This window comes from Phacochoerus africanus, chromosome 4 (genome assembly GCF_016906955.1).
Source record: "Phacochoerus africanus isolate WHEZ1 chromosome 4, ROS_Pafr_v1, whole genome shotgun sequence".
NCBI lineage: Eukaryota > Metazoa > Chordata > Mammalia > Artiodactyla > Suidae > Phacochoerus > Phacochoerus africanus.
Genome location: NC_062547.1, coordinates 148,695,180 through 148,714,022, shown reverse-complemented (window position 1 = coordinate 148,714,022; position 18,843 = coordinate 148,695,180). Strand labels below are relative to the sequence as shown.

General features: G+C 45.0%; 1 protein-coding gene across 1 annotated transcript in view; it reads left to right on the top strand.

Moving 5' to 3' along the window:
- Window positions 1–275: 275 nt before the first annotated feature.
- The window catches only part of DPYSL3 (dihydropyrimidinase like 3), a 120,282-nt gene continuing 101,714 nt past the window's right edge, over window positions 276–18,843 (top strand). The window contains exon 1 of the mRNA XM_047778977.1: window positions 276–832. Coding sequence (XP_047634933.1) covers window positions 452–832 — 381 coding nt within the window. The 5' untranslated portion in view covers window positions 276–451. The remainder of the gene's footprint in view (window positions 833–18,843) is intronic.

Below are 18,843 nucleotides of genomic sequence, written 5' to 3'. Positions count from 1 at the left end.
CAACTGGGGAGTTAGTGGGGCTAAAGCACGGCTTGTGCGCACGTGTTGAGTGCAGCAAGTTCTTGAGTGTGAATCTGGGGGTTGTTGGGCAGCGGGGAGTGCGCGTGTGCGTGTGAGTGCGCGCGCGCGCCAAGTTGCATTTCTCCTGGGATGGGCGGCTGGGATGCGTGATCGCCAGGGGCCACGTTAGGGTCCCCAGCGTGGAGGAGGTGCGGCCGGCGGGGCGGGCGGGCGGGCGAGCGCAACGCGCAGCAGCTCCGGCCCCCGCGCCGCGCTCGCTGGCTCGGGGCTCGCTGGGGACTGGCAGGAACCGGAGCAGCACTGCCGCCTCTGGCGCGAAGGCTCAGGCGCCTCCTCCCGCCCCAGTCACTGTGGCTCCGCGCACGCTGCCGGCAGCTGCCCTTTCCGCCTCTCGGGAAGAGGACCCGCGGGCCGCCGTCGCGATCCAACCATGGCCTCGGGCCGCAGAGGCTGGGACAGCTCCCACGAGGACGATCTGCCCGTGTACCTGGCCAGGCCGGGCACCACCGACCAGGTCCCGCGGCAGAAGTACGGCGGTATGTTCTGCAACGTGGAGGGCGCCTTCGAGAGCAAGACGCTGGATTTCGATGCCCTGAGCGTGGGGCAGCGGGGCGCCAAGACTCCCCGGAGCAGCCAGGGCAGCGGCCGCGGCTCGGCGAGCCGCCCCGGCGCCGAGGGGGACACCCCGCGCCGGGGCCAAGGCCGGGAGGAGAGCCGGGAGCCCGCGCCCGCGTCGCCCGCGCCCGCCGGGGTGGAGATCCGGAGCGCCACCGGCAAGGAGGTTTTGCAGAACCTCGGCCCCAAGGACAAGGTAAGGGGGGCCCGGGTCTCCTCTCCGCTTGCCCGCGTTCCCTTCCCAGCCCCGGGGCGCCAGGGCCCGGACACAACTTTCTCCCGCTCACTTTGCACGGGAATGGAGGACGAGGGGGGAGGAAGCGGGCATCCTCCGCTGGGGGCAGCGAGACCTCCCAGCCGGGATCTGAAGGATCGGCGCGTCCTCAACGGCAACGTCTTCGTGCGCGCGGGACGGAGGCGCGTGGGTCCCCCCCGCCTGGCTGCCGCGTCCCCGAGCCATCGGTTCTGAGTGGGTGTGTCAGTCCGGCCAGCCCGGGAAGGCTGAGTGGTTTCCAGCCCTTCTCTCGGTCTGAGTACCCAGCAGCACGATTGTCTTGGTGTCCCCGCTGACGCTAGATTAGATCGCAAGGGTCACCAGGGCGGCGGGCAACGCGGTCTTGGGAAAACAGGGGGTCGTCGCCATAGTACCCGGATGAAAGTACGGGATGGGCGGTACCCCCCCGCCCCCTTCAAACATCAGCCCTGTCCCTGAAACTTTTGGGTGTGGAGCGACCAGACTAAACACCCGAATGAATCCCCATGCCTCTTTTCAGTCCTGGATCGGCATTTCCCATCTGTGCTTGTAAAGTGTATGTTTGCGTGGGTAGTTTGGCACAAGCCTGGGGACCCAGCTTTCTGGGGAAGAGTATTATTGTGTTTTTGAAAATCAGCCAGAGTATGAAGGGTGCACGTTAAAGTAGCACCAGCTGCAGGTTCGCTGCTGCTCTTCTATGTGCCAAAGCCAATTTCTTCTGTGTGTGTGTGTGTTTGAGCCACTCAAGTCACCCTGAGCTGACTTAAGATATGGCCCTGAAATCCAGCTTGCCCTCATTCGTTTGTTTATTTCATAGGCAATCAGGACCACAGTTCAGAAAATTCAGGGCCTGGACAGGGTTGGAGGACTGGGAGTTCAAACTGCTTTTGAGGTGGGGAACAATAGTAATCAGATACCTCACCCTGGTTTTGAGAATGGCTGCAGAATCCCGTCGCATATATTATATCACTAATACGCTCTTATGAAAAATAACCTGAAATGGAAATGTGTGCCTCTGAGCAGTGACAGTTAACGCTACCCCAAGTTTTAGATGTTTTTCCATTAAAATCCAGCGAGCCAGGGAAGGAGAGGCCAATCTGTGCACTCTTGGATTTTTGCAAGTTTAAAAAACAACGAAGCTTTAACTATTGATTACAGGGAAAGAAAGTACTGAAATGAGTACTGTTTAAAGGCGCCTTTGGGGAGCAGAGCGGTGCGTTTGTAATCACTCATTTAGTTTGTGCTTTTCATCTGTGGTTTAGAATAGGGAATTCCTCTAGGCCCTGCTCAAATCCCCTTTTAGGGTAAACTTCTGGTCTTGTGGCGAGGGTTTGGCTGATTTCTAAACTGAAGAATGGCCCTAGGGAAAGGTTCCTGCCTCCCTTCAGGTCTGACTTTGATCACTCTTGAAATAGTCCCTTCCTGACTCCAAGGGGCGGGAGAAGTGATGGGAAAAGGTCGGTCACAATTGCTGTGAGTCAGGGCTGTTCCCTTTGCTGCAACACCCCTGATGTAAGCCAGATAATATGCCTGGTTTGCAAGATTGAAGAATGGTGACTAGAGGAAGGAAAAATGTTAAACCCACCAATTCTTTCGTTTCCCTTCCTTTCGCGAACCCTATACTTTTGGCTCCTAATTAAAAAATAATCGTACAACCTAAGCATCAGCCGGGTTTCTAGTGCTACTTGGTTATTTCTAAGCTCGGGCTTGCTGTCAGCTTCATCCAGGCCATGCTATTATCTCTAATTGGGTTGAATCACACTGTTCAAAGAGGCAGCGGAGGTTATCTGCTTCTGAGCTGGGCGACTATTTCCTTGAGGATAGGGATTGTGTCTTTGGATTTATCTTTGTGGCTGCAATGCCTGGAACATTGGAGGTGCTGGGTGAAAGACTGATACATTGAACCTCCTTAATGAAGCGGCCTTTTTGCTATACAGATGCACAGCCATCATCTGGCCTCTGTTTGAATGCTCCTATTTTCAGGGAGCTCACTACCTCATGAAGCAATTTTGGATGACTTTACATGAAAAAAATTAAATTAAGCCCAAGTCTGCCTGCGTGTAGCTTCTGCACAGTAACTATTCTGAATTGTGATCCCTAGAAATATAAGAATCGCTATGCTTTTTTATTCTGAGCTATTTTAATGATTTTAAGCATGTAGGGCTCATGTGTCTGTCAGAAAAAAAAATGGGGTAATGTCGTGTAACAAATAGTCCCCAAACTCAGTGACTTAATCAAACCATGATGGTTTGTTTTCTCCCTCCTTCTACTCGTCTGTCATGGTTCTGCAGGGCAGCTCTGTTCATCCTTGCCCCTCGGAGACCTAGACGGATGGAGGTCCCAGGGCCTCATGTCCATGGTGGGAAAAGCATGTGGCGTATTGCTCACAGATTCTCCAGTTCCCACACTGCAGTCATGAACGTGACTTGCGCTCATACTTCATGGGCCAGAGCAGATCATTCGTCCAGGTCTCACCTCCAAAGAACCAGGAAGGTGCACTCTTACCAGGATCCTGTAAGAGAGAGGTTAGATGTATTTGGGAAATGGCTTTGATATCTCTCCCAGATTGGGGGGTGGGTTACTGGGATGAAAGGTGGCTCACCCCTTACAGATGATGTGACCGTAAATGCTTGACTTACCCTCTGTTGCTCAGTTCGTTCGTTCTTTCTTTCTTTCTTTCTTTCTTTCTTTCTTTTTCTTTCTTTTTCTTTCTTTCCCTTCCTTCCTTCCTTCCTTCCTTCCTTCCTTCCTTCCTTCCTTCCTTCCTTCCTTTCAGGTAGCAGTGATACTTTGCACCCCGTACTCAATACGTGTTCGTTACTCTTAATTACTTTGATTTTTTTTTTTACTGCCTTTTCTATCTTTGAGGGCAACTATCACAGTCTCCTTAATGTTCTCTTTTCTTAGCCTTATTATTTTCACTTTCTTCAGCTCTTCCTTGTAGGAGCCTTTCACCATTTGAATTTCCTTTGCAGATTACACTATATTTTATAAATACTCTTTGAAAATACAGTGCCCAGAGCTGAACACATTGTTCTAGATGGGACGTGGCTGTAGCCAAATGCATGAGGCGAGTTACTTCCCCTGATTTATCCATAACATATGCTTCTGTAGTAGAGATTACATGCAACAATTCAGTAAACAACGTCCTACTGTTTACAATGTCTCTGTAATAAACTCCATGACATTCAGGCCTTCAGAAACCTTTCCACTTAAGCCAGGTGGGAGACTGCAGACTGTGCAGGTACAGTTGAACTTAAAACAAAAACAAAAGGAAAAAAGATATATTTTTACTAGGATTTTTTCCCCCCTATGTAATATAGTCATCACTATCCTAGCTCATCTTTCCATTATCAGGATAATTTTGAAGTTTAATTCCATGATATAGTGTCTCTTACTGCAGCTTTGACTAGCTGCAGATTTGATAAGTATCTCTTTTTGAGCTCCTTCTGTGTTCCTGACATAAATATATAAAAGTATCTCTTTTTGAGCTCCTTCTGTGTACCTGACATAAAGGTATTATATATATGTGTGTGTGTGTGTTTTTTTTTTTTTCTTTTGCAGGCAGTTGAAACCCAGAGGAACTAAGTGTTTAGCCCCAAGTTAACATAGATAATAAGTGAAGAGGCAGAATTCAAGCTGATATTTGGGATTCCAGAGTCCCCCCTCTTTCCAGACTAGGGTTCCTCTTCTTTATTTTAATTCAGTGAGCCTCACCTTTGCATCTGTTCCTGACACGTTACTGTCACGCAGGGCAAGGACAGAGCTTCCCACCTCACGGCAGAAGCTGTCCCCTCTGCCCCTGCCGGCCAGCAGGATGCTTGGAGCACAGACGTGCAGTCTTTGAGAATACCTGCTGCGAAATCCTTATTCTTCCAAGCTGATGCTGAAGCTATTGAAAGACAGGTTTTTTTTAATACCATGATAAAATTAAAATATGCTTTAGCTCTAGCACAGCTCATTATTAATTCCCACCTTAAGGAAGTGAGTGTACAGGAGTTCCCGTACTCATTAATAAATGAGTACAAGAGTTCCCATCGTCGTTCAGTGGTAATGAACCCAACTAGTATCCATGAGGGTACGGGTTTGATCCCTGGCCTTGCTCATTGGGTTAAAGATCTGGTGTTGCTGTGAGCTGTGGTGTAGGTTGCAGACTTGACTTGGATCTGGCGTTGCTGTGGCTGTGGTATAGACCAGCAGCTACAGCTCCTATTCAGCCCCTAGCCTGGGAACTTCCATATGTCACAGGTGTGGCCCTGGGGGGGAGGGGAGGGAAGGATACCAATAGGAGCAAACAAACAAACAAAAAATAAATGAGTATGTTGAGAAGGGGTTAAATAACAGACATGTTTGGTAGGATGAAAATGTAATGAATGTCACTGGGTTATATTCCAAATGCCAAGTTCCAGGTTCAAATTTTCCCTGGGTGTTTATGTTTGTGGTTCTGGACCTATTGGTAAACACCTTATTAAATTATGTATTCATATTTTTCTCATGATGGGCATTCATGTTGCTCAAATCCTCTGCACAAACTTCTTGCTTACACTTTTTGATGGTGCAGAACAAAAGCAGTTTCTAAGTGAGAAGTAAGTATTTTTTTCACGATTTTCGTCAAGATGCTTTCCATGCATGCAGATTTTTTTCAGCAGTGAAGAAATTACTGAAGGGAAGAGAATTATGATATATGCTCTGCCAAGAGCAAATGATTTTGCAAATACTCATCCAGTGAAAACAAAGTAATAAAATTGTGATTACATGAGTCTATTGATAGCCCCCTTTAGGGAGCTGGGGGGATCACTTCTGGTTCCTTGCACATGGGCCACTTTTGTGTAAGATATTTCCTTGGGACGTCTCAGCAGGATTTCTGGGCCTAGGAGGGGAGAATTGAAACAAAAGAGATGTGGTTCTTATTTACCATTTGCCTTTTTTTGTCCTGGGTGATGGTTTTCAAAATGATTCCGAAAAATTAACGTTTTCCTCCTTACCCTACACAAGCAAAGACAGCTAGCAATTGAATGCTGGGTTTATAAAGGCCTCTTGAGTCATCCAAATCCCAACCCTGTAGAGTAACTGAATTTTACAAGGCTGCTCTGACCAACTGAAATTTGCACTCAGGCTGGGGAAGAAGCTCTTATTTACCTGGCCCTCAGGCCACAGTTGAATCTGGGCATATATTTACTTAGCCAAACTTGAATTTGTTTGAAACCCTTCAGAACTTTCATTGACTTTGACAGTAGGCATTTGAGGAACATAAAAATGGTGCCTTCTAAGTAATGCTGCGATTGGCAGAGTTCCCTCAAAGTAATGGCCCCTGGAGACAGGGTTTTGCTGATGGCTCTTGTAAGTAATGTTTTAGAAGGCCAGTGTGCTGTCTGGGATGCTTTTCTGTGAGTGATTTCTGTAGCTGATTCTCTTTATGATTAGTTTCCACTGGGTATTATCCTTACAAATAATGCTCCTGTGAGACAGTGGATAAAGCTTCCTACGAAGAGGAAATCTGGCCAAGGAGAATGCAACCCGTGACTGCAAGTTAAGCCCTCTGTTTGCAAGAAGAGGCAGCAGGTCCATTTGGGTGTGGAAGCACTTTGAAAGATTAAACTTCTAGGAAAATATGATGTTAAAATTTATCTGCACTCTCTCTCTTTTTTTTTTTAATGGCTGCACCCATGGCCTATGGAAGTTCTCTTTAACCCACTGCACCAGGCTGGGGATCGAACCCAGACCTCTGAAGCATCCCAAACTGCTGCAGTCGGATTCTTAACCCACAGAGAAAACTCCTATACTCTTAACATGGACTCATGTTCTACTCCATCAAAAAGCAATGAGATGAGACAAAAAGAAAGACAACTGGATAATGCATTAGCTTTTCACCACCTAGCTATCCAGTTTAGGCACGTTACTTCCCTTCTCTCTGAGTTTTGGTTTCCTCCTTTCTGAAATGAAGGGGCTGGACCAGAGGGTCCCTACCTACCACAAGGGTCTATAAACTTTTCTGATGATGCTCCTTGATGCAAACATTTTTGAACATACTCTTTCTCTATGTATATATATATGTAAACATGTGCATATATGTAAATTACATATACAAGGAATGCACTGCTATCTCATGATGTTATACAATGCAAAGAAAAGGAATAGATGGAATCATAAATACAAATATAAATCCCGATATTTTTTCCTTGCCCACCCAGTTGGATAAGTGCTTCTAAGTCCATGGTCTTTGGAACAAAGCCATGCCTGTCAGTGGTTCTAATATTATAGCCATTAGAGAGTTCATTGCCAGTCTGAGCCCTTCAGGGTCATATCTTCTTTCATGGACCTGTATCTAAGAGTAAAGTTTAAAGCCATTGAAGGCTTGTGATGAGTCTCAAAACTGGGTGGCAGGAAGGGTTCAGTGTACTTTTTATAGATAGATGCGTGGGGTGGGGCCAGTGGGGTGTGGATAACGAGGGGTCCCCAAATCTCCCTTCACCCCCTGATTTTCTCTTTTCTCCTTTATTTGAAAAAGTTGCGGAGCACCAGCTTTGTAGGTGTACAGTCAAAACCTAATGTTGGGGAAGAAACCAAGGTGAATCAAATAGCTCAACACCGGGAAAACATAAACTGCCTCCCTTCCTCATCATATCCCAGAGAAAATCGCCATTAACCCAAGAGCGATTTTCTTTACTCCAAAATAAAAGTACGAATATGTGACATTATCTGTTTTTCACTGATTTTTCACCACTTTTTATGTTTTATTTCTTGATTTTAACCACTTTGTAAAACATATAATCAGCTCGATGGCTGAGAGCCGTCTTAGATTTACAGCAAAATCAAGTGGAAAGTACAGAGATTTCCCATATTTTTCCTGCCCCCTGCCCCCACTCTTGCCTCGCCCCCTCCATTACCTCCGTCCCCCGAGAGGGGTACCTTTGTTACAGTGGTCGAACCTGTTGACACAGTATCACCATCCCAAGTGCGTAGTTTACATCTGGGTTCACTCTGGGTGTTGTGCATTCTGTGGATTTCGACAAATGCATAATGCATGCATAATTACAGTATCAAGTGGAGTCGTTTTCACTGCCCTAAAAATCCTGTAAAATCATAGGATATCTAATCTTTTCAGGTTGCTTTCTTTACTTAGAAAAACGCATTTAAGCATCTGTTCATGGCTTGATAGCTCATTTCTTTTTAGCACTGAATATTCCTTGGTCTAGATTTACTCCGGTTTATTTATTCATTCACGTACTGAAGGACGTTTCGGTTGTGTCCAAGTTTTGGCAGTTAGGGCTAAAGCTGTTGTAAACATTCATTGGCAGCTTTTTGTGTGGACGTAGCTTTTCAATTCATTTGCGCAAGTTGAGTGTGATTGCTGCGTCGCCTGGTAAGAGTATATTTCATTTTGCAAGAAATCGCCAAACTGTCTTCCAAAGTAGTTGCACCCTTTTGCATTCCCTCCAGCAGTGAATGAGAGTTCTGGTTGCTCCACATCCCTGAGCAGCATTTGGTGTAACCTCTGTTTTGGATTTTAGCCGTTCTAACAGAGGCGTAGTGGTATCTCACTTGTCGCTTTAATTTGCAATTCCCTGATGACAATACGCTGTTGAACATGTTTTTATATGCTTACTTGTCATCTCTATGTCTTCTTGTGAAGCGTTTGTTCAGTTCTTTTGCTCATTTTTAATTTGGGTTGCTCATTTTATTAGCGTTTATTAAGAGTTCTTTGTATATTGTGGATAACAATCCTTTATCACCTGTGTCTCTTGAGTACTTTTTCCTGGTCTGTGTCTTGTCTTCCGATTCTCTTCACATTTTCTTTTGTGAGGCACAAGATCGTTGTTGTTGTTGTTGTTTTCTTTTGGCCACGCCTGTGGCAGGTGCAAGTTCTGGGGCCAGGGATTGAACCTGTGGCACAGCAGCAGCCAAAGTTACAGCAGCGACAACTCTGGATCCTTATCCTTCTGTGCCAACAGGGGAACTCCAAGTTTTAAATTCTAATCAAGTTAAGCTTACCCATTATTTCTTTTGATGTTGTATCTAAAACGTTGCCATACCCAAGATCATCTAGATTTTCTTCTATCTTATCTTCTAAGGGTTTAGAGTTTGCCATTTTCCATTTAGGTTTGTGATCCCTCTTGAATTAAATTTTGTGAAGAGTGTAAGATTTGTGTCTAGATTCATTTGATTGCCGGTGGATGTCCCAATGTTCCAGCACCATTTGTTGAAAAAGACTATCTTTGCCTCATTGTGTTGCCTCTGCACCTTTGTCAAAGATCAGTTGCCTATATTTATGTGGGTCTATTTCTAGGCTCTCTGTTCTGTTCTTTTTAAGTTTTATTAAAGTATAGTTGATTTACAGTGTTCTTTCAATTTTTGCTATATAGGCTCTCTATTTTTATTCATTAATCTATTTATCCACTTGCCAAAACCACCCTGTCTTGGATGGTACCAGTTCCTTGGAGTTTCTTACCATTAAGTATTCAGATTGTGCATTTCTTCTTGTTTGAGTTTTAGTGGATTGTGTTTTTCAAGGAATTAGTCTATTTCATTTGGGTTATCAAATTTATGGGCAGAGAGATTTTCATAGTATATCTTTTTTTTTTTTTCCCATGGCTGCACCTGCGGCATATGGAAGTTCCTAGGCTAGGGGTCGAGTTGGAGCTGTACCTGAGGCCTATGCAACAGATGCAACAATACTGGTTTGAAGCCACATCTGCAAGCTGTATGTGGCAATGCCAGATCCTTAAACCCATTGAGTGAGGCCAGGGATCAAACCTACATTCTCACAGAGACTATGTTGGGTTCTTAACTGTCTGAGCCCAATGGAAAGTCCCTTCATAGTATTTTTTTATTATTCTTTTTTTTTAAACATATAATGATTTTAATTTTTTTCCCATTATAGCTGGTTTATAGTGTTCTGTCAGTTTTCTACTGTACAGCATGGTGACCCAGTTACATATACATGTGTACATTCTTTTTTCTCACATTATCAAGCTCCATCATAAGTGACTAGACATAGTTTCCAGGGCTACAAAGCAGGATCTCATTGCTAATCCATTCCAAAGGCGATAGTCTGTGTCTGTTAACCCCAAGTTCCCTTTATTATTCTTTGAATGTGCATAGGTTCTATAGTGATGTCCACTCTTTTTTTTCTAGTATTTATGTATGTATATATATATTTATGTATTTATTTATTTTATCTTTCTAATATGTGTCTTCTCTTACGTCTTCTCTTTTTTTTCTTAGTTATCCTGCCTAGATGCTTATCGATTTTATTGAACTTTTTGAAAAGCGAGTTTTTGGCTTAATTTTATTTATTGCCTTTTTGTTTTCAATTTAATTGATTTATGTTCTAATTTTTATTCCTTCTTTTCTTCTGCTTACTTTGGATCTGATTTGTCTTCCTGTTCTAGTTTCTTAAGACGGAGGCTTAGACTATTGATTTTTCTAAGATATGCATTCAGTGTTTCCCTCTAAGCACTTCTTTAATTGTATCCCACGGATTTTATATATTATATTTTCACTTTAGCTCAAAATATTTTATAATTTCTTTTGAGATTTTTTTCTTTGACCCAAGTGTTATTTAGAAGAGTGCTGTTTAATCTCCAAGTATGTAGGGGATTTTCCATTTCTCTCTCTTTTTATTTCTAATTTAATTCTGCTGTGATCTGAGAATAGATATTATGTGCTCTCTGTTCTTTTAAATTTGTTAAAGTATGTTTCATAGCCCAGAATGTGGCCTGTCTTGGTCAAAGTTCTAGTGAACTTGAGAAGAATGTGTAGTCTGCTGTTGGACAGAAACGTTTGTAAATTTCAGTTATATCTGGGTCATTGATAGTCCTGTCGTGTTCAACTATGTCTTTACTGATCTTCTGCCTGCTGGATTTGTCCATTTTCGGTAGAAGGGTCTTAAAATCTCCAAGTATAACAGTGGATTTATTTATTTCTCCTGCAATTCTACCGCTTTTTCCCTCACTAGTTTTGATGCTCTGTGTTTAGGCGTATGTACGTTAAGAATTGTTTGGCTTTCCTGAAGAATTGACCTTTTATCATTATGTAGGGCCCTTCTTTAAACCTGATAACTTTTTTACTTTGAAGTCTGCCTTACCTGAAATTAGTATAGCTACTTCTGCTTTGTTTTAATTAATGTTTGCATGGTATGTTTTTCCCCCATCCATCTACTTTTAGTTTATATGAGTCCTTATGTCTAAAGCTGGTTTCTTGTAGACAAAGTGTAGCTGGGTTGTGTTTTTTATTTTTTATTTTTTTATTTTTAGGGCTGCACCTGCAGCATATGGAAATTTCCAGGCTAGGGGTCAAATCAGAGCCACAGCTGCCGGCCTATGCCTCAGCCACAGCAATGCCAGATCTGAGCCATCTCTGTGACCTACACCACAGCTCACAGCAGCACCGGATACTTAACCCACTGAGCTAGGCCAGGGATTGAACTCATGCCACAATGGGAACTCCTGGGTTGTATTTTTGATCAGCTCTGACAATCTCTGTTTTTTAATTGGTGTATTTAAACCATTGATATTCCAAGTGATTATTGATATAGTTGGATTAATATTTACTGTTTTGTTAGTGTTTTCTTCTTGTTTTCTGTTCTTATTTTTGTTTTCCATTCTTTTTCTGCCTTTTGTGATTTTTAAATGAGCATTTTATTTTTATTTTTATTTATTTTTTGTCTTTGTCTTCTTAGGGCCGCACTCACAGCACATGGAGGTTCCCAGGCTAGGGGTCTAATCGGAGCTGTAGCTGCCAGCCTACGCCACAGCCACAGCAACTCGGGATCCGAGTCATGTCTGCGACCTACACCACAGCTCACGGCAACGCCGGATCCTTAACCCACTGAGCGAGGCCAGGGATCAAACCCTAAACCTCATGGTTCCTAGATGGATTTGTTTTGGTTGTGCCAGGATGGGAACTCCATAATGAGCATTTTATATCTTTCCATTTTTTTGCCTTTCTTAGCGTATCAGTTATACATTTTTTTTAAACTTTTTAAACTGGTTTCCCTAGAGTTTGCAATATACCTTTACAACTAATTCAATTCAATTTCAAATAACACTCAATAACAAAATAATCCCAGTTGCACCCTCCTGTCTCTTGTATCTTTGCTGTTACTCATTTCACTTATATGTAAGCATAAGTAAACAAAGAATTGAATATAGTTTTGCCGTTATTATTTTAAATAAACTTACGTATTAGCTCAGTTAGAAATCAGAAAAAGGAAGGTTTTTATTTTCTCTCCGCGCGTCCCGTCTCCAGCCCACGTCCCTTCTTGATGCAGGTCCACCTGTCCGACCTCTGTCATTTTCCTTCTCTCTGAAGAGCTTCTTTCACCAGGTCTTGCGAGGCAGCCCTGCCGCCAACGAATGTCCCCAGTTTCCATTTGTCTGAGAACATCTTTATTTCTCCTTCAGTTTTGAGAGGTATTTCGCAAGATCAGAATTCTAGTCTGTTTTTGTCTCTCAACCCTGGAAGTATTTCACTCCCTCCTCTTCTGGCTGGCATCACTTCTGAGACGTCAAATGTAGCTCTTACCTTTGCTCCTCTATAGGTAAGGTGTCCATACCGCCACCCATCCCTGGCTTTTTTCAAGATTTTTTTTTTTAGCTCTGATTTTCTGGCATTTGAATATGATATGCTTAGGTGTAGTTTTTTTGTCTTTTGTGGTTTTTTTGACTTAGCATCCTGTGAGCTTCCTGGATCTGTGGTTTGGTGTCTGACATTAATTGGGGGGAAATTATCAGGCATTATTGCTGTAAGTGTTGCTTCTGATTTCTTCTGGTATCCCTATTATTTACCTGTTACACCTTCTGTAAGTTCTCCAAAGTGCTTGTGTATTCTGGGTTTCCCCCTCGCCCCCAATCTTTTTCCTTTGTCCTCAGTTTTGTAAGTTTCTATTTTATTTATTTATTTATTTATTTGGTCTTTTTAGGGCCACACCCACGGCATATGCAAGTTCCCAGGCTAGGGGTTTAATTGGAGCTTTAGCTGCTGGCCTACACCACAGCCACAGCAACGCCAGATCTGAGCCACCTCTTCGACCTACGCCATAGCTCATGGCAACGCCGGATCGTTAACCCACTGAGCGAGGCCAGGGATCAAACCTGTGTCCTCGTGGATGCTAGTCAGATGGTTCCCAGTGAGCCATGATGGGAACTCCGTAAGTTTCTATCATAATAACCTCAAGTTAAGAGATTCTTTCTTCCATTGTATCGGGTCTACTAATGAGCCCATCAAAGGCTTTCTTCATTTCTTACAGTGTTTTTGATCTCGAGCATTTTTTCTGATCCTTTGTTGGAATCCCTCTCTCTCTGCTTACATTGTCTTCTTCTTCCATTGAAACCTTTAGCATACGAGTCACAGTTTTTCTAAATTCCTAGGCGGATAATTCCAACTTTTCTGCCGTGTAGGACTCCGTTTCTGATGCTTGTTCCGTCTCTTCCAGCTGTGATTTTTGCCTTTTAGAATGCCCCGTTATTTTTGTTGACAGCTGCACACACCGTACTGGGTAAAAGGAGTGACAGTGAGTAGACTTTTGCTGACGTGGTGGTGACAGGCGGGTGGAGGAAAGTGCTCGGTGAGGTCTCCGTCTTTTGGGGACCCTGTGCCTCTGAACCGAGGACTTCACCCCCTTCTCATTCCTTCCCTGGCTGGCCGGAGGGGGCAGGAGGTGTGTGTTTTTCCTCTCCACGTGGAAGGCTGGAGGTGGCTACGTCCCTCCCACCCCAGGTAGGTTAGGCTTAGGTGGAGTGGTTTCTTCTGAAGGCCACCTGTAAAGCCCCGAGTGCTGGGTGTATTTCACAGTGTCCCCCCACCCCCACCCCGCAGAAGCATCAGGGATTTTTCTCCGTTCTTCGCTGTGGGGAGCAGGTGGAGCTCTCAGAGACGGCCGTCACGGAACTCTGAGGACACCCTGACACTGGGTAACTGGGTCCCCCTCCAGCTTTTCCCTGTTGGAGCCACCCCCACTGAGCCCCCCGCAATTCATCATTCCCCGTTTAGCTTTTCCTACTTCAGCCCTGGTTCCCTTGGGAGAGTGTGCTTCTGACTTTCTGTTCAGGCAAGCTGTGAATTTCTGTGTTTGCCTGTGTGTGTCTCCACTTTGGAGGGCAGTGGTTTTCCCTGTGTCCTCACCTTTCTGCTGGATTGAAGAGTTGTTGGTTAGTTAGTTTGCTTAGCTTTTTTTACTTGTCGTTAGGATGGAGTGGCAACTTCTCAGCTTCTTATGTGCTGGATCTGAAACCCTAAACTATTTTTTAAAAACTTAAGGGAGTTCTCGTCGTGGCACAGTGGTTAATGAATCTAATGAGGAACCATGAGGTTGCGGGTTCGATCCCTGCCCTTGCTCAGTGGGTTAAGTATCTGGCATTGCCTTGACCTATGGTGTAGGTTGCAGATGCGGCTCGGATCCCGAGTTGCTGTGGCTCTGGTGTAGGCTGGCGGCTACAGCTCCGATTAGACCCCTAGCCTGGGAACCTCCCTATGCTGCGGGAGCGGCCCAAGAAATGGCAAAAAGACAAAAACAAACAAACAAACAAAAAAACTTAAGTTATTATGGCATCTTTATAGAGCATCAAAGAGTTTCCAAAATATAATTTACAATAGTACTCTGTTGTGAGGTATCACATATTTAATAACTTATTCCTTTTAATTGGACATTTATGGTTTTATTTTCAGTTTTGACTTCACTTTTACTTTCTCTTCTTTTGCCATTATAAATAAGGAAGGATGGACCTCCTTCTAGCTAAATCCTTTTTTTTTGGCTGCACCTATGGCATATGAAAGTTCCCAGGCCAGGGACTGAATCCGAGTTGCAGCTGCAACCTACCCCCCAGCTATGGTAATGCTGGATCCTTAACCCACTGTGCCAGACTGGGAACCAAACCCACACTTGCCACAGAGACAACCCTGGATCTTTCACCTGCTACACCACAGTGGGAACTCTGGAGCTAAAGCTTTCTGCGTATTCATTTCCTTTCCATTTGTCAGTGGAAAATTCCTAGCAATGCCCGACTGTGGTGTGGTCATTTTCATGCTGCAGGAACATTGAACATGGCTTGGGTCTTTCCTATGTGAAAGTTTATAGCAGGAATGTAAATGGGGAAAAGATGAAAGAAGATTTTAAATCTTAGCTGGAGATAAAAACATAGACAGTTAAATTTGTAAAAGAAGATGCTTTAAAAAAAAAAAACAACCAGAATTCTTCTCTATCAAAGTAGTTCTTGCTGTAATCCCTTGTAATTTTGCTTTTCTTTGGATTTAGGGCACAAATGTGAGATTTAAGGTGTGTTCTAATGAAAAGATCCATTTAAGGAATACCAATTTATGCAAAGTATTGCTATCTCTAAACCTCACAGTAATTCCACAAAATGGGTATTAATATCTACACAGTTTAGGAGAGAAACTCAATCTCAGAGAGGTTACTTGATTTCCTGTAGCCATACAACTAGAAATGGACAAATTCAGGATTCAAGCTCTTGGACTCTCTTCTCTCTGGTTGCTTCTTTATTTTTCTTTCTCGGGCTGCACCTGCATCATATGGAAATTCTCAGGCTAGGGTTGAATTGGAGCTGTAGCTGCAGCCATACACCACAGCCAAAGCAACCACCAGATCTGAATCCCATCCTCGACCTATGCTGCAGCTGTGGCCATGGTGGATCCTTAACCCACGGAGCAAGGCCAGGGATAGAACCCACATCCGCATGGATACCATGTTGAGTTCGTAACCCACCGAGCCACAATGGGAACTCCCTGATTGCATTTTATATATCACTTTGCTATTCTCCTAATATTTGGTAGCACTTAAGAATTAGTATTGAATGGGGTCCAGCACCTAGAACTGGCTTGACTAAGAGAATCATTCAAAATAAAATATCTGCTGGTGGGTCTTTTTGGAAAGTGAGAGGGTGGACTCTCAGAGCTGAATAGGAAAGCTAAGTTTGGTCAAGTCCAAAGGATGAACTCAGTAGCCAAAACGGAGAAATACTGGCAGCTAAGAGGCCGTAGGAGGAGACCGGGAGATGGAGCAAGGAGAGGAAGAAGTGGAGAGGGACTCAGATAGCTGTCATGAAAGGCCCAAAATGCCTCCTAATGATTCTTATTGGGTTCTGTGACTTGCTGGTTGCTTGACCTGATTTAAAGGCACCTGCTAAGGGCCGGTAGTGTTCAAAGGATGGTGGCAGAGAGGGAGCTCAGATCCCGGTCTGCAGGACCGGGGAGCCCCCACACCGCTGTCATAGATAGGCTCTATTGAGGGCAGACTCACTTGGTTTATTTCCAAGGAGTTAGACTAGGTCCGTAGAGAAATGATGCTGCATGTACCTGGAACTGGACGTTGGCTGGGGAGGGGTTGTTTCCCTGGGACTTCATCCTGTCACTTAGAAGTCAGTAGAGCCAGTGAAGTGGACAGTTGTGTGACGAATGGGTCGTGAGGGAGAAGGAAGAGAAGACAGGTGATGAATGAGAGTATCCCACTCAAGTGGTAGGGAGAGAAAACCTTTCCAGAGGTGTGGTTTTCTCCCACACACCCCCGAGGGAGTCAGGAAGCCAGTGAGATGACAGGAGTTTGCCATGAGCATGGGGGATTTGAAGTCATAGCCGTGTTCGGCAGTGCTTGCTTTCAGCTAACAGTTTGCAAACAAAAGATGCAGGGGTCACTCACTTATCTCAACAGGAGGCTTTCCAGGCTGTGAAGTATCTTTCCCAGCTACTAGCCTCCCTAGCACCGGCCTAGGTAGCCAATATGTAAGGGAGTGGGTGTGGCTGTGTGCCAACAGAACCTCATTTGTGATAACAGGTGGTGCCCTGGATTTGACCCAAGAGCAATAGTTTGCCAGCCTTGTTTTGAATACAGGAAGAAGGGCACAGGTGTGGGTGTGTGCCTTTGCATGTGTGTTGGTGTGGCAGAGATGGCGGCTTCAAAACTGAGTGCTCAGAAGCGGGGAACCGGGCCTGGGTCAGGTCACAGGAAGAAGAGAGCAGAAAATGGATATTCACCCCAAGATTTCTCCATCACAAGGCAGATTCCTCTGAGGAGCCTGGAGAATCTCAGAGCCAGAAGCCGTTTCAAGGATCATTTTTCTCCCTTTCACCTTATAAAGAAGAGAATTGAGACCTCAAGAGGGGAATAAGGATGAAAAACAAAACTGTGTGCTTACTGCATGTCAGACATTGTTTTTTTTTTTTGAACAGTAGTAAAACACATCACATAAAATTGACCAATTTTGACCATTTTGAAGTACACTTACAATGTTGCACAGTCATCACCGTCTCGTTCCAGAATTTTTCATCGCCCTAAAAGGAAACGCTACCCCCAGGAAGGAAGGAGTCCATCCCTACTCCCCCCTTCCCTCCAGCCCCTGGCAGCCACTGGCCTGCTTTCTGTCTTTGTGGGTTTGCTTATTCTGGACATTTCCTGTAAATGGAGCCCTGCAATAGGAGGCCCTTCCGTGTCTGGCTTCTTCCACTTAAGCTGAATGTTCTCAGGGCTCATGCATGTTGTGGCGCCTGTTTATATCCTTCTGTAGCGGATCACGTTCCATCGTGCGGATAGGCTGTGTTTTGTTTTTCTCTCCACCAGCTGATGGACGTCTGGGTGGTTTCTCCTTTCTGGCTCCTGTGCATGGTGCCATGCTGGACACTTTTTAAAGCGTCTTATGTTTATGAACTGAATTCTGTTCACAGACAGCTCGCCTGGAGGTTCTCTAGTGAGAAGGGGGAGGTTAGGTCACCTCTTAGCAGAAGGGAGTTGGGAGGGTGGTGCTAAGACCCAGATGTCCTGTTTTCCCGCCAGCTGCTCTTTGCCCTCTGCCCACCTGCTCCACTCTGGAAAGTCAGCACCCACAGGGCCCTCCTTGCCTCTTCTTCCCCAAGATCCGCCCTGGCACGTGTGCTCGGTGCAAACCAGGTGAATCAGCCCCTCCCCTGAATAACACGGAGGAAGCCAGGGAAGGGCTGGAGATCATTTGTAGGAAGTCACTAATTTTATTTTATTTTATTTTTTTGGCTTTTTGCCTTTTCTTGAGCCACTCCTGCAGCATATGGAGTTCCCAGGCTAGGGTCTAATCGGAGCTGTAGCCACCGGCCTACGCCAGAGCCACAGCAACGCGGGATCCGAGCCGGGTCTGCAACCTACGCCACAGCTCACGGCAACGCTGGATCGTTAACCCACTGAGCAAGGGCAGGGACCGAACCCGCAACCTCATGGTTCCTAGTCGGATTCGTTAACCACTGCGCCACGACGGGAACTTTTTTTTTTTTTTTTTCACTCTTTAACAGTAAATGCATAGAACCTCCAATTCAGAGGCCAGGACATTGTCCACAGCATGTGGCCTAGTCAAAGGACAGAATACCTTCGACCCATTGCAAACAATGCCACCACGGAAGCATCACGGCCTGAGAAGGTGTTCCCATTGGCCTTGGTCCCTCAGGCCCCTGGAGGAAGCCCCCTCCACTCCTTGAACAGGAGACTGAGGGCCGGAGCCTGGGCGGCATCAGAGCCAGAGTTCCGTGAGTCCCCAGACCCACGTGCTCGGCCACAGGAAAGATTCCAACAGAAATTTAACACCGTCCTAGCAGTGGGGTGACGGATTAAGTTGGGTTTTCTTCGCTTTCTTTAGAACCTCCATCACCTCTTTTGCAGTGGTCTTGCATTGCTTTTGGAATTGAATGAGCGCATCGCATTCCCATTTGCAAAGAAAACAGCCCTTCCCCGCAGATGACTATCCACAAGCAGTTGACTGAAAAACAAATATCAAACACGAACCCTCTGACAGAGGAAAATATGGGCCACAAGAAAAGTAAGGCGCGCAACCCTGAACGGAGGTTCAGGTTTACAGTGGCTTTCATCATTTTGGCATTTGGGAACTATTCATGGGCGCTGACCACCGCTTTCCCCTAAATAAGCGTTTCTGTTTCCCAGTTCCTCGCAGAGTTCGTCTGATGATTTGAGAGAGCAGTTAACA